The sequence below is a fragment of the Mus caroli genome (genome assembly GCF_900094665.2).
Source record: "Mus caroli chromosome 2 unlocalized genomic scaffold, CAROLI_EIJ_v1.1 2_unlocalized, whole genome shotgun sequence".
Taxonomy (NCBI): domain Eukaryota; kingdom Metazoa; phylum Chordata; class Mammalia; order Rodentia; family Muridae; genus Mus; species Mus caroli.
In genome coordinates this window covers 124,711-152,595 of record NW_018388434.1, presented here as the reverse complement: position 1 = coordinate 152,595, position 27,885 = coordinate 124,711, and the positions used below count along the sequence as shown (strand labels likewise).

The following is a 27,885-nucleotide window of genomic DNA, read 5'->3' as shown; positions in this document are numbered from 1 at the left end:
AAAACAAACAAAAAAAAAAGAAATGCCAGGCCTCAGTATAATATGTTCCTAAATAATATTGATTTCTCTTCATATGTATATATAGATATACATATAAATGTATAAATATACACTTACATACATATAAACATATACAGTGTGTGTGTGTGTGTGTGTGTGTGTGTGTGTGTGTGTGTGTGTGTGTGTGTAAACATACATAAAGAGAAACTGGAAACTGATTGTAGTAAGCCTGATTTTAAAAAAAATCTATATATGCCCCAGTACAGGGGAATGCCAGGGCCATGAAGCAGGAGTGGGTGGGTTGGGGAGAAGGGCAGGGGACTTTTGGGATAGCATTTGAAATGTAATTGAAGAAAATATCTAATAAAAAACCAAAAATTATAATGAAAAAAATCTAACACAAAAATATTGAGTGATTTTTTTAAACTAGTTTTCGAAGATCTATAGTCTAGCCTGGCTTCCTTACAATGTAACCTTCAACATTTTATTTGGACTCCATGTGCCTCAATTTCTTATTTACTACATAGCAAAAATGACCTTCTTTTTTTATTGATTAAAGCAATTGGAGAAGTTAAAAACAACACTATACAAATATAAAATCGAGCCAAAACCACCATTTTTTCCTAATTTTTAGGCTTTTTAAAAACATATTGCTAACATGGTTCTTGTGTTAGCATTAACCTGTAAAACTATTCTATATTATCCATTAACACCAAGGAAACGAAAACTTTTAAATGTGGCCTTTAATTCTTTTCTATGATAGTTCCTCTTTTCTAGCCAAACTTTTATGTTCCTTGTTCTTTTAAGCCACAAACCGGTAGCCCAGTAAAGTCATCCATTTCTAACCCCCTGCAGATAATCCTCATTTGGTCTTAAATCCTTTAACTGCTCCCACCAAGTGACAACCCATAAGCCACATCAAACTGGCTTCAGCCTGCTTTTCTAGGACAAGTCCCAACCCCCATCCACTCCCCTGCCACAAAAGGGATTTTATCCCCCCTATATTTAATCTTTCCTAAATCTCCATCTTGTAATTCCTGTGTATAGTTCCTGGCGTTTACAGAACAAACAGCTCCTGGTATCATTAAAACTATTTATTCCGAGTAACCACAGAAACACGATTTATGTATCTATTCAAGTTAAGAAGGTACACAAATCTTTTACTCATTTTTTTTCAACACTACACACACACACACACACACACAATGGCTCTAGCTTTAAGGCAGTGCTGGCCAATTATCTGACACCCTTTCCCACCCCCCACCACTGTCCTTGCTCTTAATTTAGGCTCTGTTCTTCGTGGTGACACTGGTGTTCTTCCCACCTCTCTGCTCCCTCCCTATCCAAACCTGGTGTCCTGGGGAACACTGGGCATGCTCAGTAGCCACAGCTGATGCAGGAAGCAAACCGGGATCTTTTTTGCGGCATTAGAACCCGGCTGCAGCCTAAGGCCCTAAATCAGTGGCCCAGAAATTGCTCTATCCTTCTACGGTATCACATAACTGTGTATTCGAAAGATGAGAACGGATTTGGAAAAGGACAGTTTACAGCGGTCCTAGTCTGCAAGGTGGGTCACAACTGAAGAGCTTAAAAGAGCCTCTTACATGGTTTGGTGCTGCGGAGATTTCTGCTGTTCTGGGCAATGATCACGCTGATAGAAAGCTAGGGGGTAACTAACGTTTGGCATCTCCGCTTCACCATGTAAATACTGACCTCCTCCCACCCCCTCACCCACACCTCCCTTGAGCTGCCCCAGACTAAAAGGGATGCTGCCTTAAGTCAAAGTCTGTGCGCCAGACAGAGGAATTGTGTAGAAGACAGGCAAATCAATCACACCAAATATTAAATCAAGCAGGCGGCTAACGGACCCAGCGATAAACAAATGGGCTAATGCCAAATGACAGTTCAGGAACCTTTCATATACTCATATGTGAATAGTATGCCTGTCTCCAAAAGCACATACCTTCCACGTACACGAACTGTGGTACATGTCCCTTTGAGAGAGATACTGACAGACCACACACACACACACACACACACACACACACACACACACACAGACGACCCTTTTCCCGTTTTCTGCTGAGATCAAATCTCTAGAGCTTCAACAGCAGCAGATTCCCTCACCTCACTGCCTGAGGATGGAGCACAGGAAGAAATGTATTAAGGGCTAAATAGGATAAGGGGGTTTGGGGGTTTTTTGCAGGAGCTTGAGTCAGCACTGCAAATCTTCGGAAACAGAAAGATAAGCAATAGCAGGCAGAGAGAAAGACACATAACTGCCCCTGCTGCTAAACCCTAGCCATTTCTTCAAACAGCAACAAACATGAGACATTTCATCACCATGCTGCATCCATATTGAGGAGGAAAAAAAAAAAAAAAGCATGTGCTCTGCTTTAAGCATTTCGGTCTCTGGAGATGGGAGGAGACCCTGTCCATATGCTGTGGGAGCTCTCCACCACCCCAAAAGTACACTCTGCCAGCACCTAGCAGCGTACCACTTGCCTGACAGGTTCAGCAGCAAAGCGGTTAATCTATTTGACAGCAGGTTGTCTCTTACCGTAGGCAGCAGCGGCTCCATTTGGGCTCCCTGGTCTTTAATCTCCATGTTCTGTAACACCTCTGGAAAAAGCACCTTGCTCTGCAGTGTCTTCAGTGTCTTCCACTCAGCCGGGCACTCGCTCTGCTTAGTATTCGGATCAGGTAGCTCTGAAGCAGGAGGCAACTGCACACTCCAACTCACCAGAGTCACATGGCTCCTACTCACTCGGGCTGCTGGCCAGGATTTGCACTGATTGCCTTGAATCCTTGGGCCGGTAAGAGAGATCCCCAAAGCCCTGAATCACTGCCCACACCTGGATACTTGTATAAAGTACAGCCGATGATGCTACGAGTCCAAAGGGCAATGAGAATTTTGCCTGAGATGATAACTTCTTATACAAATGAGTTCATGCTGGCCTCTAACCAGTTCAGTCTGATTTTGACACCTTAAGACACTCACTGCATTCCAGAATCCAATAGGAAACAACAGTTCAAATATGGTGATGTCAGTGCAAAGTCTAAATAGGAGTTCTCTTACCTACTATCATTTAGTATGATATTTGAGGTAAAATGACTTCAAAATTAGAATGTCAGTGAGCTTGAACCATTCACTAACTTAAAAATGTAAGTTATTTGTAAATTGGTAAAATAGACATTTTCTATGTTTAAATTGTGAGAAACTGGCAAGTCATACACTATTAAAAAGGATTTTTTTTCTAAAATTTGTCTCTCAAAGCAGACAGGAATGGAAAATATTCTGACAATAGCAATGACTAAAATATATTAAAGGTCAATTAAAAGGTGGCAGATGTGATCAGTAGCTTAGGCATATATTCCTTGCCTTAACTCGTTAAGTAATTCCTGGAAGGAGAGGAGTCAAAGAACACCATTAGAAAAAAGACATTGGCGATGGTTTACACACACATTCTTTTAAATAATTATGGGATTCATTTTGCATACATATTTCTTGAAATTGATTATGGGATCTGTCTTCTGAATATGAAGTCAACCCCAGAGCTTCAGATATGCTAGGCAAATATTTACCGCTGAGCTGTATGTCCATCTCTTAGGTCTTTGAGAGAGGGTCTCAGTAAGAAGAAAAGAGTAGCCTTGAACTGGTTATCTCCCTGTCTCTTAGTCATAAATGTTGAGATTACAGGGGGGAAGCCAGCACTGTTCCTGGTTGTATCTATTGTAGATGGAATTATAGATAACTTTTTCATCTTCAATACAATTCTTAAAATAAGTTTTTATTGCTTTCTGGGAAACTACTAGTTTTTATACTGTAATGTTAAGAGTAACAGTTTTGTTCATAGGACATTTAGATTATACAATGGAACTGAATCTTAAGATATTTGACTAGGAATAAGTGGGCTCAACCTGATTTTCTACATCAAATTGATGAGTAAGTGTTCCTACCTACACACATAACCATAACAAACAATCAGAAATGATTTATATGAATAACATAATAAAACTGTCCTTTGAACATTAATTTCTATTTAAGTCACCTAGTTTATATTTTTTCTAAATTAATTTAAACATAATGAAGAAAATTCCAAGTGAGACAATAAAAACAAAATTGCATTTAAATTCCTATTAATCATCATTTTCTACAGTATGTATTAATCAACTCTGAATGTGCTTTGCTGGAACAACCATTGCTTTGGGACTTACTCTCCCAACAGTACCAGTGTAATAGGATTCATCAGAGCCTACTACTAAAGTTCAAGGCCAATAAGATGGTGCAGCAGGAAATGGTGCTTGCCATCAAGCCGAATAAACCGACTACATGCCCAGAACACTCAGAGTAGGAGGAGAAAACAAACCCTCACAGATATACACGAAATATAACACAATAGTAATAAATAGTATAAAATTTTAAAATCCTATCTTTCTATATATCTCTGATCCAAAAGCATCAGATACTTGCCTAGGAAAAACGAAAGAAGAAAAAGAAAATTATCCTCATTTAACCTACTATATCTATTTCATAAAATATCTTAAAGTTAATGGCCAAAGACTGAGATAGTGGATCAATCAATACCCTAACCAACTCATATAAAATGAGCAATAGCTGGAGAGAAAGTGCTCACTCATCTCTAGGTAATGGAATTTTTACTAAGAAAACAGTCTTCTAGCACAGTATCATTGGTTTCAAAATTCTGGTGGGAAAGAGAAATAAAAGAGAAGAGAAATTCCAAATTGCATAAGGAAATATGAAATGCATGAGTTATCTTATCTGTACATTCTTAGTGGAGTCTAGGAGGTGAATTATCCGGGGATTTCCTTTTTGAAACTTGCTCCAAAGTGAATTTTGTATAATTCCTAATCCATAGTATTTTCCCTTGGGCCTAGATCAGCAGTTCTCAACCTGTGGGGCACTACCCCATATCAGGTATTTACATCACAATTCATAACAGAAGCAAAATTACAGTCATGAAAAAAAATTATGGTTGGGATCACCACAACATGAGAAACTGTATTAAATGGCCACAGCATCAGGAAGGTTGAGAACTGACCTACATGATTAAAAATAGGCTTCTCTTGCTTGGAAATCCAGTAAGAATCTATTGAAACCTAACAGCCAGATTGGAAGTATCATATTAAGAACTGTATGACTCAGTTCATCAAAGGAAATAAATTAATGTTCTATACACCCTACAAGAATGTGACAATAGTCTTATTTTCATTCTATTATGTTTCAGATACTGTGTTTACTAATGATATTTTCCTGTCATATGCAGCAATATTAAAGTGGAATTTTCCTCTCTGAAGAATGAAATGAGAGTAGGGATCGGCCGGAGTCCAGCTTAGAAAGAGGCACTACGGAAAGCACTGAACAATGAGTTAACCTCATCTCTAGCTGCCCTGTCCTAACCAATCCCTTTGTTGGTAAGGAAAAAGAAATAATCTCTGTGTGAGCTTCCTTCCATGATCTGTCCTGCATCCTGAGCCTCTTGCTGAGCTCAAGTTCATCTCCTCTCTCAAGTGTACAAACCACACTGCACTCAGTGTACTCTCAGTTCCTACTTCTTTTTGCTATTTTAAGATCTAGGAATAAGATATTCCCATTAACACAATGTTTACCTTGCACAAGAGGCCATCTAATGTATTTGAAGGAAACATTGGGTTCTAGAAATTATTACCAACACTAATATTGAAAAAAAAAGATTTATTTTTCAGGGTTTTTTTTTTAAGTATTGGATTTTTAGCTTGGATCTCAAAGTCCCTTGCTTTTTTTAATATAAAATATCTGAACATTAGGCTGGCAATGACTTTAAAATTTTTTACATGAATATTTCAAAAATATTTTACATCTGATAGTACATCCCAGCACTGTTTATATCCTTTCTTTATGCTCTGTCCCAGTAATTATATATCTATTGGGACACGTACAAATGTTCTGAGCAATTTAAAACATATTATATTGATTTGTAAGATGAATCAATCAAAGCACTGCATTGAAATTACCTGACTCAAAAGAAAACAAAACTGTTTTCTTTTTTTTAAAGATTTATTTATTTTTATTTATATGAATACACTGTCGCTGTCTTCAGACACACCAGAAGAAGGCATCAGATCCCATTACAGATGGCTGTGAACCACCATGTGGTTACTGGGATTTGAACTCAGGACCTCTGGAAGAGCAGTCAGTGCTCTTAACTGCTGAAGCATCTCTCCAACCCCAAAAATGTTTTCTTATCAGCTTAAAAAAATGAATCCTGATCACTATGGGAAAAGCTAAGAATGCCTACTATAAAACATAAATGTGGGACATAGTTGCCCACAACTGGAAAGTCACTACTTAATCTCATTTTACAGATGCTTTGGGGCCCTAACTTGATAGTAATTTTAACCAATCACCAGAAAAAGAATATGCAAACTAAGTAATGCATTTCAGAGTTGTGGTGAAGTACAAACTAAAAGAGACAGTTTAAACCACATGTCTCTGAGATCACAGCTGGTTTTCCCAATCTTGAAATTTGAACAATTTAAGTTCTTAATTTTAAGGTGGTGTCTTAACTTATCCTGAAAGGGAATTCTTGCAGTCTATGTCCTCAGTTGATGGCTGAAAAACAGCATCTTAGTCCAAACTAGCTCAATTCAATAGGAGCTAAAGGGCTATTGTGCACTAGAAAGTACATTGAAACAAATAAGACATGGGCTCTGCTCAGAAAAGGCCACAATTTAGACCTGTTGTTATGCATTATAATGCTCGATTCTACACCCAAAGGTCTGGGTCTACCAGTGACTCTCATGTTTATGAGCTTTGTGGTGCAAACCTTTGCTCCTTGACTTAGTACTATTGGTTAAATAGAATTGGCTGCAGCCAGTTCCTGGAGGAATTAGAGGAAGGTGGGTGAGAAGTGACCAGGTTGGAGGAGAAAGATGGGAAGAGGAGGAAGTCACTTTGAGGGCAAATGAACAGTGGGCACATGGCCAGGAGAAACAGCAACTATCTGGGGTACACTGCTGGGGAGGGAGCCAGGCCAGCAATTAGAAGAGTAGATTAGGGGTTACCCCCAGTAACTGTCAAGGACAAATAAAATAACCATAGTCAGAGTCTCATCTATTTTTGTAAGCTACTCAGCAATGAGCTTAAAATGGTTGTATTATAATTATTTGACAATATAGCTACATAAAAATTATATGTAAAAAACAAGAGACCGAAGTATAAAACTCGAGATAAAATGACTTTTAATGACATTTTTCTCATCCTTACTTTAAAGATTTAAACTCCTTTAGGTGTTTCTTTTGTGGGAAAAAGTTAAAATTTCCCTTCTTTGCCATAAAAAAAAATTATGTCTCAACTTACTACTTCCCCAATTATCAACCATTTTTTCTAATTATTACTGTCTTTGCTAAATGGCCCTGAATGTATCATTTCTGTTCCTAACTTTGTAATACTTATTGCAAAGTTGACCTTGTGATAAAATAATCGTTCTACACCAAGTTAAAGAATTACACCAAAATAATTGTTTTTCAGAGTGAGCCCTGTGTAAATTTTACTATACATTCTTAAACTATGATGAACAAAAAAGTTTGTTTGCTCTTGAGTGTGCATCATCAAAGATGACAACTGTTGAATTAACAATGGAAGTTAATACTCAGCAATTTCTCCACTTAATCATTGATAATCAAACTATTAGTGAATAGTATCCTTATATATTTTATATACAGTATCCAGAGAAACTTTAAATATTTCATAAAATCTAATACCCTGAGTATTTATCCTAAATTTACTGTAATTGTCAGAGAATTTCAACATGTTTTCTGATTACTCACTTATAAATGGGCTTATTTTCTTATGAACAGAAAACCTCATCAGAAACTATAATTTGGACATATCATAAAATAATTTTAAGATGGTATTTTATTACAAATTTCAATAAAGACTTGTATATTTTGTGTTGCCTGCCTCTATAAAAGAAGGAAAAGGTGACTTTTCAATGTACTGTGTTGATCACAGAATGAGCTGTCCAGAATTTGCTAGAGTACCATTAACTAGGGATGTACTGCCTAACTAATGTGTTAGTGTGGAAAGGAGATAAACCTAAAGAATAATATTTAGCCAGGAAAATCAAGAATGATATAGAAATCAGAAAGAGTCATTTATAATCTCACCCACTGGAAAGAGTCACTCATACATACCATTTGGCATGTATTACCTCACCCACTGGAGAGAGTCACTCGTACCATTTGGCATGTATTACCTACATTTTGACTTTCCTGAAGGTAATGGGGATAGTTCCTTTTTGTTTATTCCTTTCACTGCATTAAAAGCAAGTGTTGACTTATAATCATGAAATAGAAGTCCTTATCTTAAAGATATGATATCTAAATAAACTCTGCAATTAAACCATTTATTAAGGTGTGTCTCTGCTATTTCACCCAAGCTGTGTCAAAACTGCCACTTTCTACTTTCAAATTCTATGCATTCATTTAAAATAACTGCCTATCATTGTTTCTTCCTTTCTTCATCCTAAACCAAGGCTCAACTAACAGAAAAGAAAACACATAAAAAAGTACATTGGAAATAAATGTCTTACTCATTTCCAATTCTTCTTCTCTTCAGTTCTAGGGAAACCTTTGCTGTGGACATCCTGGATCTTCAGCTTTCCTTAACACACTACTATTTAGAACCAGTATCCAAGTTTAGTCTTCTGAAATCCAACTGGATTTGGATATTGCATCCTAAGAATTAAACAAAATGAATAAATAAAAAATAATGGTACTTAAATAACTTCAAACTTGGTCATGATATAAAATATTATCTTGCATCAATACAAATATAATTTAACAAGAGAAAAAATTGACTTTTAAAAAAATTATGAGAAAATTAATGTTTACTTAAGCATTCTAATATTTCTCAGGAACACAAGTATCTCAAAAATAAAGACAAAGACTGGTATATTCATTTAATCAGCATTTACTGAATAATTCCTATGAATACAATACTGAGCAAGGCACTGGAAAAACTAGAAAAGTATTCCCCAAGGAGGCTACAGTATGGAAAGGAAGTGAATACTCAGACACATCCGAGGACAACATGACTGTCATACATATATGAAAGATGGAAAGGGGCCACCTATTCCAGAGCCAAGTGAAAGCAAGGGAATATGAAGGATGACACCTCACAGAAGATGACATCTAAATCAAGTTAAAAGCATATGAACAGTTTCCCATAAATTTATGTATATGGCAAACTAAAACATTACTAATATATGGTATAGACAGTGAAAAATCATAGACAGCATTATCATATTCATAGCACATGGGCAGAAAAGCCAGCTGATACTCAATGTAAGATATAGAAGAAAGGTAAGTTGAGATTTATTTCTTGTTTTTTACTTACTTTTCTTTTGTTTCTAATTATTTAGGTCAAAACTAATTGTCTCTGAAGCAAAACTGAATAACTAATAGAGTCAAAGATATTTAAATTTGTTACAAATATTATTTTAACTGAATATTAAACTATAATCAGAAGCATAATTTATCAGATATTAATGAAGTGGGGAGGAAGGTAATACACAGGGAAAGAGAAGAAGGAAAGATTAATACACAGGAAGTTTGAAAAGCTAGAAGAAAATACACTGTCTAATAAATTTGCTTAAATATACACTATATAATTATATTATAATTTTGTGGTAAAATGCAATATATATATATGTATATATGTAATTTAAGGTATCTACCTCATATAAAGGAATCACTAAAACTTATCCATACTGAGCTTATATCTGAATTTATATGGATGCTTTTATGTAGGTTTCATATTCAAAAATTCTAATCTAGAAAGTTGGGATAAGAATAAATGTTCTGTATTTTCAAATTGAGATGTTTATATTAAGTGGCATGTATATCACTTTTTGTAACTTGATTTTCATATGTTCTCTTACTCAAGACAGCATGTATCTTTCTTAAAAGAAAATGATGTGAGCCTGTTGAGCCTGGTGTAGTAGCACAATCCTTAATCGCAGTACTCTAGAAGCAGAAGCAGGTGGATCTGAGTTTAAAACCAGCTTAGTCTACAGAGTGAGTAGTATGTAGACATCTAGATGGAGTGAGGAGACCCCGTCTCAAATCAAAAAAAAAAGAAAAAGAAAAAAGAAAGAAAGAAAAGAAAAGAAGAGAGGAAGAAAGAGAGAGAGAGAGAGAGAGAGCAAGCATTTGGCTTAAGTATCACTAATTATTTAGCAAATGGCAAACATTATATACATCGTAAGTGAACTGGTATGCTATGCATTGTTTCACAAACAACAAAAAAAATCCACCATGGTTTTAGTCTTCAGGCTATATCCCATACCATGCTAAATGTTTTATATTTTATATTTAACATATTTAATTTATCTTTAATTTCAACCCTAAAATGTGTTTTATATCAATTGATATATTTAAAAACTGAAATATATCCAAGTGAAGCAACTTGCTGAAGTTCATACAACGTGAAGACACCTAGTAAGCCTCCAATAAAGGAAGTTACCTGCCTCAAAGAAGATACATTTTACACTATGCTGTAACTGATCTTTAATTTGTTTAGGTTACCAAATAAAATGTTTATCCTAAATGTAATTAGCATAAAGAATCATGATGTCTACATCCACACTTGGCATTTATATGAACTCAGAAAGTGTTGTTTGTTTTTAATGGATGTGGTCAAACAAACAAACAAAAAAACCCCACAGTATTTCTATAACAATGATGTATGTAATGGTGCTTTATTTATAGCAAGGCTTCTTCAAACTTCATTCAGAGAAGAAACATGTGGTCCTGTTTCTTAACAGAAAATAATTGAAGTGATAATTCCTGTGTCAGGGTGAGAAATCCTGCAGTGTTAATGACCTGGGTTAGGTTGTTTGCCTTTGTTTAGTCAAACATGTAATATGCTTTCCTCTTGTCTTCTGTTTCTTCTATACATGTAGTAAATCATATGTTTCCAGCAAATTCTCATTTGGTGTCAAAGATAATCAAATATTTAATGTCACAGATAATGAATTATTTATCTAATTGTTAATTTTTAAGGCTAAAGCATTTACAAGTTCTTAAAATTTGAATAAAAAGCTTCTACTTTGTGTCACAAAAGATGCTATGAAGCTGTAGTAACATAGATTTTGCTGGAGAGAGGGGAGGATAGTCCAGTAGAAGAGTACTTGCCCAGCATGTAGTAAACCCCGACTTCGATTCCAAGTGTTTGAAAAAATAAAAGCAAAGACAAGAGAAGTGTAAAATAAAGAAATAAAGGAACTTTGTACTCGTGAAATATGATGTCCATGCCAACTTGCGTAAGTTTTTTGAACTCTTGAACCCTTGGTTTTGTAAAATTAATTAAAAAACAAGTTTAAACTGTTCTGAGAATTAAATCAGCTAATGCCAGTGTAGTACTTATAATATTTTCCAGTATATAGTAATTCCTCAACAAATAGTGGGAACCATCATTATTTCATTGAGTGAACTAGCTAGGGATGCCCAAATGAGGATGTCAAGAAGAGAGCTGAAAGTGAATTTGGGGAAATATCTGAGTATGGATGTTAGAGCAATGCAATGAAGAAGCCCCAAGGAAACATCACCATTTAAACACATTCTGGACTTCACTGGCCAGTCAGTATTCTAAATTTTTGAATGCTGAATAAAAATGTATTATTATAAAATAATTCTCAATAAATCAAACCGTTTCCAAACCTTTGGTTAGAAGCCTGGTAATGTTCTATGTTTGTATTTCAACTTTCCTTTAAAACACACACACACACAAACACACATACTTTAGGGCAAAAGTTCAGAGTTAGTAAACACAAGTATTTCTTCACTAGAACACAAATATCACACACATGTGACATAAAAACCATTGATGACTTTTACTTTCAGAAATAACATTGACTTGATCAACATTATTAAAAACCAGTAGTTCAAGATAAAACAAAATATGAGCAAAAATGAGCTCTGAGAGGCATTTGTCCTTTAGTGTCTGTTCAATGGTACTTTTTCATTAACCTCATGAGCTTCCCTATGTGTGAACATAACCATCTAGTTTTTAATACCAGGTCCATCACTTATTTAAAAATCAGAAGACAAGTGCTGGTCTTGTTATTATTTCTATTGGAGTGACAGTAAAAGATAGTAAAACAAATCCAGAAGTTTCTGGAGAAATACAGGCCAGAGTGGTGTGGGAGCAATCCCTAAGAAAGGGCTCCTTGCCCTAAGGAAAGAGGGAAGAGAAAAAGGATTGAAAAATGGTTGGTTGTCATAACCCAACATTGCATTGATCCATCTAACTTTGTTTCCAATCAAAAAACTTGCAAAATTTTAATTTACTCTATACTGTATCATGTAAAAGCAATTTTCATCTTAATAAAAAGGAAGATCTAAAACTGAATGTGCTGTTCAAATGCAAGAAAGTTAAAGTCACATAAAGCAAGGACTTTGTAAGATGAATACCTTATTTTCTCCATCACTAGTTTCTTATTTTAAAATGAAAATGAGTAAAAGTATTATATTCTTTCTTAGTAATAGAGATCTATTGAAAACATACGTATTTCAACTATTACTGACTTTACTAGTATAAAAATTGCTGTTAATATACTGCTTTGCTTTTTAGCAAATTGCTATTTCAAAGCTTTTATATGCCAGTAATTGAAAAGTCACTGTCCTGGTACCTAGAGGACATAGCAGGAAAATAAGACAGTGAAAATACTGTTTAAAGCCAATATCAAATTAAATGGAGAGATACTTGAAACACTCTCACTAAAATCGGGGACAAGAAAAGGATACCCACTCTCCCCATATCTGTTCAATATAGTACTTTAAGTGCTAGCTAGAACACTAAAACAACAAAAAGAGATCAAGGGGATACAAATTGGCAAAGAAGAAATAAAGGTATCACTATTTGCAGATGATATTATAGTATACTTAAGCAACCCCAAGAATTCTACTAGAGAACTTCTCCAGCTGATAAACAACTTCAGCAAAATGGCCTGATATAAAATTAACTCAAATAAATTTGTGGCCTTCCTTTATACAAATTATAAACAGGCTGAGAAAGAAATTAGAGAAACAACTCCCTTTGCAATAGCCACAAATAATATAAAATATCTTGGGATAACTCTAACCAAACAAGTGAAAGTCCTGTATGAAAATAACTTCAAGTCTCTCAAGAAAGAAATCAAAGAAGATATCAGAAAATGGAGAGATCCCCCATGCTCATGGATTGGCAGAATTAACATAGTAAAAATAGCCATTCTACCAAAAACAATCTACAGATTCACTGCAATTCCCATCAAAACCCCAACATAATTATTCAAAGACATGAAAAGAACAATTCTCAAATTCATCTGGGAAGGCAAAAATCACAGAAAAACAAAAACAATTCTTAACAATAAAAGAATGTCTGAGGGAAATAACTATCCCTGACCTCAAGCTTTACTACAGAGCAAAAGTGATAAAAATGGCATGGTATTGGTACAGAGACAGACCCATTGATCAATGGAATAGAATTAAAGACCCAGAAATAAAACCACACACTTATGGACACTTGATCTTTGACAAAGAAGCCAAAAATATACAATGGAAAAAAGAAAGTGTCTTCAATAAATGGAATAGACCCATATTTGTCACCTTGCACAAAGCTCAAGTCCAAGTGGATCAAAGACCTCAACACAAAACCAGATACACTGAATCTAAAAGAAAAGAAAGTGGGAAAGAGCCTTGAACTCATTGTCACAGGGGGAAATTTCCTAAACAGAACTCCAGTGGCTCATGCTATAAAATCACGAATTGATAAATGGGACCTCACAAAACTGGAAAGCTTCTATAAGGCAAAGGACATAGTCAATAAGACAAATAGGCAACCTACAGATTGGGAAAAAAAAATCTTCATTAACTCCACATCCGATAGAGGGCTAATGTCCAAATTATATAAAGAACTCAAGAAGCTAACAACCAAAAAACCAAACAACCCAATAAAAATTGGGGTATAGAATTAAACCGAGAATTTACAACAAGGAATCGCCAATGTCTGAGAAGCACCTAAAGTAATGTTCAAAGTCCTTAGTGATCAGAGAAACACAAATCAAAATGACCCTGAGATTCTACCTTACAGGAATCAGAATGGTTAAGATCAAAACCTCAGGTGACAACACATGCTGGTGAGAATGTGGAAAAAGAAGAACACTCCTCCAATGCTGGAGGAATTGTAAGCTGGTACAACCACTCCAGAAATCAATCTGGCAGTTCCTCAGAACATTGAAAATAGTTCTGCCTGAACACCCAGCTACACCACTCTTGGGCATATACCAAAAAGATATCCCACAATACCAAAAGGACACGTGCTCCACCATGTGCATAGCAATCTTATTTGTAATAGCCAGAAACTGGAAACAACCCAGCTGTCCCTCAACCTAAGAATGGATACAGAAAATGTGGTTCATCTACACAATGGAATAGTACTCAGCTATTAAGAATGAGGACATCCTGAGTTTTGCAGGCAAATGGATGGAACTAGAAAATATCATCCTGAGTGAGGTAACTCAGACTCAAAAGGGTACATGGTATGTACTTATTAATAAGTTGATATTAGCCAAAAAAAAAAAAAGTACAAAATACCCAAGATATAAGATACAGTCCACAGAACTCAAAAAGCCAACAAACTGAAGGGCCCAAGTGAGGACACCTCACTCCCACTTGGGGGTGGGGGGAGAAGAAAGCAATCATAAAGGGGAAGGGAGGAAGAAAGGGTGGGACCTGGGAGGGAAAGGGCATGGGGGACAGCAAGGGAAGAGGGGAACCTAATCTGGTATTGGGTGGGGGGAAAAGGCCTGAAGGCCTGAGGGCCAGCAGAAAGAATGGAAACAGGCAACCTCAGGAGGTAGGAGGCTGGGGGACCCCTCTAGAATGCACCAGAGATCTAGGAGGTGAGAGACTCTCAGGACTCAAAGGAAGGTGCTACATCCACTCCAGTAGTGACAAGCGCGACAGGCCCCAAAAACCTGGACGCTGTCCCGAGGCGAAAAGTTCATGGAAACTTAGTCTCCTGGAACCGTGGCATTCTGTATAACGAATGCTCCAATGTCCTTGCTTTAGTTGGTAAATGGATCTGTGTGCTTTCCCTTAATATTGCTTTATTACAAGTGCTCCTAAGGATTGATATTTTGACATATATCTAAGTTAGATTCTAGGCAGTCCTTGATCTGACCTTGGGCATGGATAGCTAAGTCACTGCCCTACACAGAAATTTACCATTATTTAGGAAGAAGAAAGTTTGTGACCTAAAGAGGAACTATAGGTAGCTGAGTTACACCCATATACAAACAAGTATTTACAATGGTTTAGAGGGAAGTGGACTATACAATAGACTAGAGTGGGAACTATAGCAAGGGCATGAAGCCCTTGCCCCTGTCTTCTAAGATTAAGTGGACCTTAGGTGGAGTTGTTTTTTATCCCAGTTGCTAACATTAAGTTTTACCCCAGTTGGTTCCTGCCAGTTCTTCCATGTTTGTATTCCTTTGTTTTGTGTAAGAATTCAGTAACCTCTTTGTACCTTGCCAGTGCGTCACCCAATTCCCTATTTTCTTCTGTATAAAAAGTTTGATGCTCAATTTGACAAATTACATTCAGATCCACACTCCCTTGTGTCGAGTCTGTCTGTTAATTCTCGCCGACTCTATGCCCATCTGTCCAAACACCTGATTCCCACGGGTTAGGGGGGGGTCGATTAGGCCCGGTCTGTGGCAGGATGGGACCTTAGATGAAATGCCCTATAGTGGGGAGAGGGAACTTGTAGAGCCCACCTCAAGCAGAAAGACAGAGCATCAAGTGAGGGATGGGGTTGCCATCCCATAGTCACAACTCTGACCCATAATTGTTCCTGTCTGAAAGAACTGCAGGGTGGAAATGGAGAGGAGCCTGAGGAAAAGAAGGTCCAGTGACAGGCCCAAAGTGGGATCCAGCTCAAGGGGAGGTCCCAAAGCCTGAAACTATTACTGAGACTATGGAGTGCTCACAAAAAAGAACCTATCCTGACTGCCCTTTGAAAGACCCAGCAAGCAGCTGAAAGAGTCAGATGCAAATATTTGTACTCAATCAATGAACAGAAGCAGCTGACCCCTGTTGTTAAATTAGGGAAGGCTCAAAGAAGCTGAGGAGGAGGGTGACTCTGAAGGTGGATCAGCAGTCTCAATTAATCTGGACCCTCGAGATCTCTCAAACACTGGATCACCAACCAGGCAGTATACACCAGCTGATGTGAGGGCCCCAACACATATACAGCAGAGGACTGCTAGATGTGGATTCAATCAGAGAAGATGCACCTAACCCTCAGGAGACTGGAGACCCCAGGGAGTTTAGAAGTCTGGTGGAGTGGAGGGTGGTAAGGAGTGGGGACATCCTAGTGGAGACAGGGGGTGGGGAGGAGGTATGGGATGTGGAACAATCGGAGGGTGGACCCAGAGGGGAATAAAATTTGGAGTGTATAAATAAATAAATAAAAGGAAGGAAGGAAGGAAGGAATATTTTAAAAAAATTGTTTTTTAAAAAAAAAAATGAAGCAGTCAGAGGATAAGCAGTAAGGGAATAAAGCACACAGTCTATGAGATAGTGATTAGAGCAGTAAATATAACACAGAAAGGAAGGACTGGGAAAGCTATAGTCTATTGTTGAATGGAGCACCAGAGAGTACCTCACTGGTGTGAAATTTGAGTAAAGTTCTGCAGGAAGTAACATGGTAGACAGTGATTCTATCAATTTCCCTAGAGTGAGAACAGTGGAAAGATGCACAAGAAAGGATCAAGGCCCGGATTCTGGATGTTCCTCTTGCTACAGCCAAGAGTATTCGCTGGGAACATAATGTGGGCTATAAGAGAGACACAAGAGCCAAGGATGTTGGTAAGATTTTTGACTGAGCAAGGTTGGCATCCCTTCTGCCCAAGAATGCTGAGTTCTGAGGCCTTTACTTACATTTATCCACAGGAAAGCTGGTGGGGAAGTTCACAGACACAGTCCAGTACAGTGGTAGGTGACTGTGTACATATCTGCATGGTGGGGGGTTGCTTGCATGCACACCATAGCCATTCCAAACCAGTCACCGTCTCCTTGCACCATTGTCAGGCTCACAGGGCAGAGGCTTTTGCCTGCTCACCACCTTGACAGCCCTGGAGCAGAAATTACTAAGAAATAATTCAAAGGACATTGGAGTATCAAAAACTATACTTCACAAGATTGAAAAAGAACAAAAAAAAGTATAGAATTGAAAAAAAAAGTGGGCTTGAAAATATTTCAAATATTGCTTGATGACAGAAGATATTTTAACCTGTCTTTATTAATTATTTTTACTATATTCTATTTACTATATCCTTTTGCCATCTTTCTGACTAGCAAGTTAGTATGAGAATGAAGTAGTTATGCTAATTCATGTTTTTACAACAGTATAACAATATTTAACATGATTACAAGAACATATAAAAATGAGCAGCAATTTTTTTCATCAAAATGGGAGGTAGAACACTCTCTAGGGAAGGCTTAGTGATTTGATCAGCAATAAATAAAAGGTATTTCCTTTATTAAAATGCCTGATTACATAAGAAGTGCACAAATATTTTTAAACTGTATCATGGTATCAGCTCTCTCACCATGAAACTGTAATTCCTGTGGTCTAGTAGACATGGATCTGCTGGAGACAGGAAGCAAAGAATGCCATTCAGCTAAATGAATGAATGAATCATTATGGTAAACTAAATATAATTCTAGAGTCAGGTCAGGACATCAGAGGTAACAACAATGCGGCTCTCTTCATAAGAGCATGGAAGTTTTTGCTGTTTTTTTCCCAACTCTGAATGAAGAAGATATTAAGACCTTATTCAAAAGATTCCACAGCAGTCTATGATCTCTAACAGTATAGACTGAGTTTGTCTTCTTCCCTGTTTCTCCACATCTATCTTGGTGCTAAATGCTTAACAGAACTTTAATAGACATTTTAATGGATAAGAACATGAATGACCATATACAAAAATTAAATGGATAAATTAACAAGCATCACTTGAATTTATGATGCTAAGTCATAGATCAAATCTTGTTTCATAAACTACTTTTACAAAACATCACCACAAATATACTGCATATGAACAAAAAACTGTAAAGAACATGTAGCACATGTATGTTTTATATATTTTTATAATCTAACATATTATTACCCAATTGAATGCCTGCTAAAGGAGTTTAATTTGAATCCCTCCCCCTCTCTCTAGCAAAACTACTCCTGGGAGGGAGGAAGAGTCCTAGAAGCTCCTTTTCTTGAGAGTGAGACCATATTTTGAGAGTACCGTCATGGATAAATCTGTGAAAACTAGCAGGTATGTTGATATAGAAGATTCAGTGTACTCCATTATATAACATTTAGTGGATTAATCTTTACCATGACTAATTATTCCTTTTCAGAACAAGAAAAAGATATAGATATAGACATATGTATGTATGTATGTATGTATAGTGTCACCCACATGACATGACTTGTGAAGGACAACAGAAGCTTTACAAGCTGAATACTCAATATTTCACTTTCTTTTCCTGAGTAACACAGACAAGACCATACTTCTATGTGATAGTAAAGTTCTTACACAGGATTTCTGTCAATCATGCCAAGGCAGACTTTAGATTGGCACAAAAAGGAACTTCTTTGAACTGAGGTTGAAGATTCTGGGTTTTGGATACAGGATTCAAGTAGAATTCTCTTTGGAGAGTATCAAGTTTGCCCTGCCACATCAAACTTTGCATGAGAAAATATGACTTGGAGAATTTGAAGACTACGTGTGTTTACCAGTACATCTCTCAGCATGCAGATAACTAGTAGAAAACACTAAGCAGCACCAAGACAGATTAATGAAACAACAGCTCCCACATTAACAGGTGAAAAAAAGTAAAAGAAAAATTAACTATACTATCTGTGGGATAGCTTAGAGACAGTGTTTGGGCTTCGTTCTAGAAGTCTACTGCTATCTGTCTATCATGAGGATTCCTCCGTTCCTTCTGAAGAGGCCTCAGTCAACTCTGACAAGTTGCTGGACCAAGGATGGACACCTGACTTAACACATGCCCATCTCTATTATTCCCCTGAATTCATAAGCTTGATATGAAATACATTTGACACCTATGCTTCAGTAATAGAGGAAAAATTTTAAAAGACCATATTTCCACTGTGAAAAATGCCTGAAAGAAAATGATTTTAAGTCATAGGCCAAGCATGGTGGCACATGCTTGCAATCCCAGCACTCAGAAGGCAGAGGTAAGATTAAGTTGTAAATTTAAGAACAGCCTGATCTGCATGGTGAGTACTAAGTAGTCAAGTAAGACATGTCTCCAAGGATGATGGACAGATGGATAGATGGATGGATGGACAGATAAAAGGAAGATAGATGGATAAGATTGGCAGACAGATGACAGAAAATAAAAAGAAATGTGATGAGTGACAAATTATTGAAATCTAGATATAATTCAGCATATCCTGTGGTTTGATCTTGGAAAGAAATGTTCCCTTGTTGCTTAAACTGTATTTCTGTCTCTTACAAGTTAAAAGATTCTTACTTAAGGGACACAATTAAAGAAGTATTGCTTCATTTTATTGTCACAGACTGGCTTGATCTAAAAACATACTAATTACATTTTGATAGGGAACTAAAACTCAAAGAAGTGTCTTACACTCCCAGTTAAAAGACACAGTAAGATAGCACTGCTAAATTTTAAATCCAGATATCCAAAGTCAGCACCACTTCAATGATCACTACCTTGTAGTAACATTACTATACTACAGGCATCTTGACTGGAGTATTTAACAATTGACAGGAGTTTTACAGACTGTTTTTACCTAGCAAGTGGACTGTTAGGACATGTTTAAGTTTTTATTCAATTTAAATTTTAAAAATGGATTTGTGCTACACAGAATATATGACCTATAATCTTTTTATCCACTTAGCAAGCAGTTATTTTCATGAGAATTCTATGTAAAGATAAAATATTTAACAAGTTCTCTGGCTGTTTCTCTATTTGATATTTTAGACCACTTGGAATTCTGTTAAAAGGCACAGTTCAGTCATTCAGACTGATGCTAATGCAGCTGGTCTGCAAATCACAGTTGAAGAAACCAAATATTGTATGCACCATGGGAGATCAATTAAAGTATATCATTCATCCTTTTTAAACTAAAATGCTATAACTATTAAAGCATATTTTGAAAAATATATTTTGAGTACAAAATAAAATTTTTGTAACAGTGAAAGACTCACTACTTAAACTTTTAAAAACTCAGCTTTCTTATGCCAAATTAGCCACTTCAAATTATCTACATTTTTATCTTACTTCAAAGACAGATATATTTCAAATATATTTAATATAGCCTCTGTTTAAAAATATCCAATTCTTCTACTGTACATAAAACAGTGTTATAAGAAGATAGAGGATAAAATAAATAAGAAAAAGCACTGTCTTAGTCAGGGTTTCTATTCCTGCACAAACATCATGACCAAGAAGTAAGTTGGGGAGGAAAGGGTTTATTCAGCTTACACTTCCACATTGCTGTTCATCACCAAGAAAGTTAGGACTGGAACTCAAACAGGTCAGGAAGCAGGAGCTGATGCAGAGGCCATGGAGGGATGTTATTTACTGGCTTGCTTCCCCTGGCTTGCTCAGCCTGCTCTCTTATAGAACCAAGACTACCAGTCCAGAGATGGTCCCACCCACAAGGGGCCTTTCCCCCTTGATCACTAATTGAGAAAATGCCTTACAGTTGGATCTCATGGAGGCATTTCCTCAACTGAAGCTCCTTTCTCTGTGATAACTCCAGCTGTGTCAAGTTGACACAAAACTAGCCAGTACAATTGACCCCTTGTCAACTTGACACACAAACACATCACTAGTAAGCCTCGACCCTTACATTCTTATTCATCCCCAAGGTCTAAATAACTTTAAATGTCCCACCGTCTTTACATATTCTTAAAATTTCAATCTCTTTTAAATATCCATCTCTTTTAAAATCCAAAGTCTTTTTACAATTAAAAGTCTCTTAACTGTGGGCTCCACTAAAATAGTTTCTTCCTTCAAGAGGGAAAATATCAGGACACAGTCACAATCAAAAGCAAAAATCAATCTCCAACCATCCAATGTCTGGGATCCAACTCATGATCTTCTGGGATCCTCCAAGGGCTTGGGTCACTTCTCCAGCCATGCCCTTTGTAGCACACTCTTAGTCCTCTAGGCTCCAGACACCTATATTCCACTGCTGCTGCTGCTCCTGGTGGTCATCTCAGGGTACTGGCATCTCCAAAACACTGCATGACCCCTTCAGTCCTGGGCCATCAATTGCAACTGAGGCTGTACCTTCACCAATGGCCTTCCATGGCCTCTCCCAGTGCCAAGCCTCAGCTGCTCTGCATGACCCCTTCATGCCTTCAAAACCATGGGTGACCCTTACATATTATCAAGTCCTGCTGCAGCAGAAGTACAACCTTGGCTATCTCTGGAACACAGCCTCTTTGTGCTTTCAGAAAACACTTCCCAGAAGATGTCACCTCAACCATTCTGGTCTCTTCTTAATCACCGCTAATTTCTTAGTGCCAGCTAACCAGCATCAATAGTCCCAGTAATGCGAAGTTTTTGCTTTGGTAGTTCTGACATCTTGTTAATCACAGCTGATTCTTCAGCCCCAGCTAACCAGAACTACAGAATCTTCACAATCAAAACAGCAATGGCCCTGAAAAGAGTCTTTAATTTTCCCTCTGAAATTTCACAAGCCAGACCTCCATCTTCTGCACTGTTCTCAACATTATCTTCCAAGCTCCTACACAACATCTGACAGAGCTCTTAACAAATGGATCTTCAAGTCTAAAGTTCCAAAGTCCTTCCACAGTCCTCCCCAAAACATGGTCAGGTTGTCACAGGAATACCCCACTATGCTGGTACCAATTTGTCTTAGTCAGGGTTTCTATTCCTGAACAAACATCATGACCAAGAAACAAGTTGGGGAGGAAAGGGTTTATTCAGCTTTACACTTCCATACTGCTGTTCATCACCAAGGAAGTTCAGGACTGGAACTCAAGCAGGTCAGAAATCAGGAGCTGATACAGAGGCCATGGAGGGTTGTTCTTTACTGGCTTGCTTCCCCTGGTTTGCTCAGCCTGCTCTCCTATAGAACCAAGACCACCAGCCCAGGGATGGTCCCACCCACAAGGGGCCTTTCCCCCTTGATCTCTAATTGAGAAAATGCCTTACAGCTGGATCTCGTGGAGGTACTTCCCCAACTGAAGCTCCTTTCTCTGTGATAACTCCAGCTGTGTCAAGTTGACACAAAACTAGCCAGTACAAGCACTTAGGTTATAGTAAGTATAAAGAATGATATTAATGAAAGATTTGATTCTGAATGTTTTAAAGTTCACACACACACACACACACACACACAGCATTATAGGAATTTAGAGGAAAGATTTGGCTGTGACTGAGGTTATCCATAGCAAAGAAGGAAATCGGTCTTACTTAGCAAAGAGAATAAGGTTTCCAGAGGCAGAAATAGAAAAGCAAGTGATTTTAATCTAAGGAAATGGCATGAATGGAGAAGGAAAAGCAAGGGTAAACATAAATATGAAACTGAAAGGAACTCTAGTTGTCCTAATAGAATACTAGGAGGGTAATTTTAATATTGATTTTAAAACCATGCAGCTAAATCAAATACCGAATTGCAAGTTTGAGGCATTTGTAAGTAGCCAGGTTTTCACTTTGTCTCATAATTCAATTCAAGCCATTTTTTACTTTCAGAATTCAATTCCTTCAGATCTTTGAATTGTTCCATTTTATCATTTAGACATAAATGTAAAAGGCCATCCTCAGAAGAGTTTTCCTAGACATTCTAAACCTGAATCTGAACCTAAATCTGAATTTATATTATTCTCCTTTTTATTAATCTATTTTATTATTTCTCCCTACCAAATATAAGCTTACTTCTAATTCCCACAGCTATAGGGTTAACAGTAATCAAACATTATTATACCATTGTTGCTTCTCAATAGAATTGATTTTCTTATTTAATGATTACTCTGTCTTTGAAAATGAATATATTTTTCTACTGCTGGAGAGATGACTCAGTGGTTTAAGTGCTTGTCTTGAAAGCCTAACTTTAGGAGGACCTAAGTTTAGATTCTCAGAGCACACATAAAACAGGACATGATACCACCATTTGTAATCCTAGCTCCTACAAACATGTAAGTGAGCAGAAGCGTGTGAGCCAGCTAAGCCTAAATACACAGTGGTGATGAGATACCTGTTCTCAGTCTGCAAGGCAAGGACTGACAACCTGGTAGAGGCTTTTCTCTAACCTCTACATGTGTCCCTAGTTCCCCTTCCCATTGCACCCCCTGTACACATACGTGCATGTGCACACACACACAAGCATGCATGTACACATATACAGAAAGACCTTTATTAAAAAGATAACAATTCACTAACTCCTAATGACCTTCTGTTTTAGCCATATAACAATGCCTTGCTCAGTCATCATCGCAGAAGCTTTCTCTTGCACTAGATGGGAACTAACTTGAGACTCACAAATGGATGATGTGCAGAGTGACAGATCTTGCAACTCAGTTCTAAAGAGGAAGTGTTCATCAAATTCCTTTTTTCAGGCAGGGCTCAGGGAGCTATATGGAAGGGAAGAGAGACTGGTAGCACACACAGCACTTACAAAGCCTGCACAGGTTCCCCGTGCTGAGAGGAGGAAGGAAACATAGGCCCTCCCCCAATTCCAACCAAGCAACTATCTATACTCAGGGGTGAACCCTCAGAATGGTTAAACAATAGCAAGTGGTTCACTCCAGAAACCGAACAAGCCCCACAAGGCTGAACTGAGCACAACAGGTTGTATTCATATGTTTATTCATTTATGTGTATGTAAAATCAACGTTAAAAAAGAAGAGGCCTTAAATTTGGGAGGGAGAGGGCTGTGAGTCTGAAAGATGGGGAGGGTAATGTAATTATCTTTTATGTAGATTTAATCTGTCTTATAAATACTTGTGCCACTAATGGTTTGGCTGGAGACAAGATGTGAGTAGTACCCATAAAAGCCAGGTGTATTTGTAATCCCAGAGCTAGGGAGGGAACAAACCAGGTAATCTCAAGCACTACTGCTGGCCAGACTAATGAACTGGAGAGCCCCAGATTCATTAGAGACCATGTCTCAAAAAATAAATTAGAGAATGACTGAGGACATCACTTCCACATGCCACCACAAACATGCATGCATTCACACAACTGCACATACATATGCACACACCTACATGAATCTATACACACACGTAAATAAAAACAATTTTTCCTTTTTTGAAAATATATTATCCCAGTCTCAAATAGGTTATTCCAGTTTCATCCCCGCTCTGAGGCAGAACATCTGTGGTACCCTACCCGCACTCCATCTCCAGTATATTCTGCAGAACCCTCCCCCTCCTCCAGCCTAATCCTCTCATTGCTTGTTGCTTTATCCTAGCACACAACCCCAGCACTGCCTCATAAATCTAGGGCCATGCCTGACTGAAATCTTCATCTCTCCTGCTCCTCCAGACCCAAGCCCCAGTCTTATCACACACCATCCCCCAACCCCTCTCTAGCAGAACACCTGCTGTGGTCTCCATTTCCTAGTAATCCTTCCATCAACTCATCCCATTCTCCCAACCTTCAAAACAAGCAGGGACTTCCTGGGAGCATTCCCAGATTCAAACATTCCCTAGGAACAGAGAGAGGCCAAGGAAACCAATTCTGAAACTCCAGTGTGTTCCAAGCTCTGCAACAGAACACCTGCTGCAGCCTCCCTTCCCTCCCTGCCCATGTCTCCTGTGGATCCCACAGACCTTCCTTTCTTTAAGCTCCAGCCCCTTGTCACTTTATCTCAGCCACCAATTCCAGCATGCACTTCCTGCTAACCCATAAGGTACTTCTGCAAAGGAATCAGGTCCAGGTCAGCTGACTGTAGGTCTTAAGCACTCCTTCTCATGCTCCAGATCCAATTCCAGAGTCTTATGCCCAGCTCTACAGCAGACATTCTGGGGTGACCTCTCTTCATACTCTGCTCCCATTCCAAGGAAACAAAATAAACAGATTTTGGTGGAACACTCTGCTTTCCTACTGCCTGTGTACCCACTTAGCCTATCCCACCTCCTTAGTGTCAGCCCCCAATACCCAGAAACACTGCATAACTGGAACCACCCCCACTATGGCCATACCTGTAAGGTCCATAGAAAATTTCCTATTAGGCAACACACAGCTATCTTATTCTTTTAAAATTCCAGAGAGGAAAGAGAAATGGAGAAACAAAATACCCACACAATAAAGACAAAAGCAGATATCAGCACCTAGACCTATAATTATGAGGTTTCCAGGTGCCTAGACACCAGTGTAAAAACACAGTACCATAGAGCTCAGCAACCCTACCAAAACAAACCTTGAATATTCCAATATAGCTGAAACACAAGAAAAAAGACCTTAAAATGGCCTTATGAAGATGATATATATAAGAAAGAATCTCCAACATTGAAGATACAATAGAAGAATTGGATATATCAGACAAAGCAATGTTTAGACTATAATACTCCTAACACAAAACATCCTGGAAATCAAATCAAAGAATAATCGGAATAGAGGAATGAGAAGAAATCCAGATCAAAAGCCCAGGAAATATTTTCAACAAAATCATAGAAGAAAACATTTTTAACCTAAAGAAAGAGATGCACAAAAAGAATCATGCAGAATACCAAACAGATTGGACCAAAAAAGAAAATGGCCTTAGCACATAATAATCACAACACTAAACTTAGAGAACAACAACAACAAAAAAAGACAAATATTGAATTCCTTAAGGGGGAAAAACATATATAAAAGTACACCTGTTAGAGTTACACTGAACTTCCCAATGGTGACTCTAAAAGCCGGAGTGACTTGGAGGCATACTCTAAGAGACCACAGATGTCAGGCCAGAATACCATATCCAGCAAAATATTTAATCACTATAGATGAAGAAAATAAGATAGTCCATGGAAAAGACAAATTTAAACAATATTTACAAGTTCAGCCATAGAGAGGTGCTAAAAACAAAACTCCAACCAAAAGAGATAAACTAAAACTATGAAAACACAGGAAATATTCTCAGACTACCAGATTCAAAAAGGGAACACACACACACATACAAACCACTAACAAAAACAAAATAATAGGAATCAATAATTATTGGTCATTGATATTTCTCAACATCAACTGTATCAATTCCCCGATAAAAAAGCGCAGACTAACAGAACAGATTCAAAAACAGGATTCATCCTTCTGCTACAGTAAAGAAAAATACCTCAACATCAAGGACAGATATTCCTCAGAATAAAGGGTTGGAAAAGATTCCAAGCAAGCTGGTATAGCCATTTTAATATCTAACAAAATAGACTTCAAAATAGAACAAATCAAAAGACATATGTAAGGACACTACATACTTATCAAAAAAAGAAATCCACCAAGATAATGTTTTAATTCTTAACGCCTATGCCACAATCATAACAGCACCCAAGCTTATAAAGGAAGCACTATTATAGCTTAAATCACATACTGACCTCATACACTGATGGTGGAAGACTTCAATAGTTCACTCTCAGCTACTGACAAATCATCCAGACAAGTCAAATAAAGCTAAAAGATATTTACATGATATTTCACTCAATCACATAACAAATACCGTCTCTGCATCTCATGGAGCATTCTCATACTGATTAAAAATACTCAGACACAAAACAAAAGATACAAGAAAGCACAAATCCCTTCCAGTCGGTGCCAGCACTGGGTCACCTTGGGCACAGAGTCGTCAGACACCCCCAAGGTCCCCTAGAGGACTCTCCATGCGATCTTAGGACCACCTGTGAGTGGAACACAACTTCTGTTCCAATCCAATCACACGGGACCTGAGACAGCATTAGGGAAGCAGAAAAGCCAGCCTGACCAGGGTCACAAATCCCTTCCAGTCGGCGCCAGCACCTGGTCACCTGGGCTGTGGACACCCCCAAGGTCCCTAGAGGACAGCTTCTGAGGCAGACCCCATTTCAGGCTCCAGACATCCCAGCCAGAGGAGAGATGTCCACCCTGCCCAGGAGGGCTTTGCTGGAACACATGGGGGTGTCATCTTGGGTCCCGGATCCCTCTGAGACTAGTCTGAGCAGGTGAGAGTATAGACTACATAAGCTAACAGCTTCTGGGACATGCTGTGTTTCAGGCCTTCAGCTTCTGCCAGGAGGCAGGTCTGAACACCAGATATCTGTGCACCTTGCCTGTAAGAGGAGAGCGTGCCTCCAGAGAGTGCTCTGATGACTGAAACTCAGAGGAGAGAGCTAGTCTCCCAGGTCTGCTGATAGAGGCTAACAGAATCAGGAGAGGAATAAGGCCTAACCAAAGACAACTATAACAACTAACTCCAGAGATTATCAAATGGCGAAAGGCAAATGCAAGAATCTTACTAACAGAAACCAAGACCACTCACTATCATCAGAATGCAGCACTCCCACTTCACCCAGTCCTAGGCACCCCAACACACCTGAAAAGCTAGACCCAGATTTAAAAGCATATCTCATGATGATGGTAGAGGAATCAAGAAGGACTATAATAATTCACTTAAAGAAATACAGGAGAACACTGCTAAAGAGTTACAAGCCCTTAAAGAAAAACAGGAAAACACAACCAAACAGGTAGAAGTCCTTAAAGAAAAATAGGAAAAGACATTCAAACAGGTGATGGAAATGAACAAAACCATATTTGACCTACAAAGGGAAGTAGACACAATAAAGAAAACCCAAAGGG

At 37.9% G+C, this 27,885-nt stretch overlaps 1 protein-coding gene across 1 annotated transcript in view; it reads right to left on the bottom strand.

Moving 5' to 3' along the window:
• The window catches only part of LOC110287578 (sodium-driven chloride bicarbonate exchanger-like), a gene marked incomplete at its 3' end in the record, with an annotated part of 308,235 nt that overhangs the window by 167,405 nt on the left and 112,945 nt on the right, over positions 1 to 27,885 (bottom strand). Inside the window, exons 8-9 of the mRNA XM_029473719.1 lie at positions 8,595 to 8,739; positions 2,561 to 2,807 (exon numbers count right to left, since the gene is read on the bottom strand). Of these exons, the coding sequence (XP_029329579.1) occupies positions 2,561 to 2,807; positions 8,595 to 8,647 (300 nt within the window). The remainder of the gene's footprint in view (positions 1 to 2,560; positions 2,808 to 8,594; positions 8,740 to 27,885) is intronic.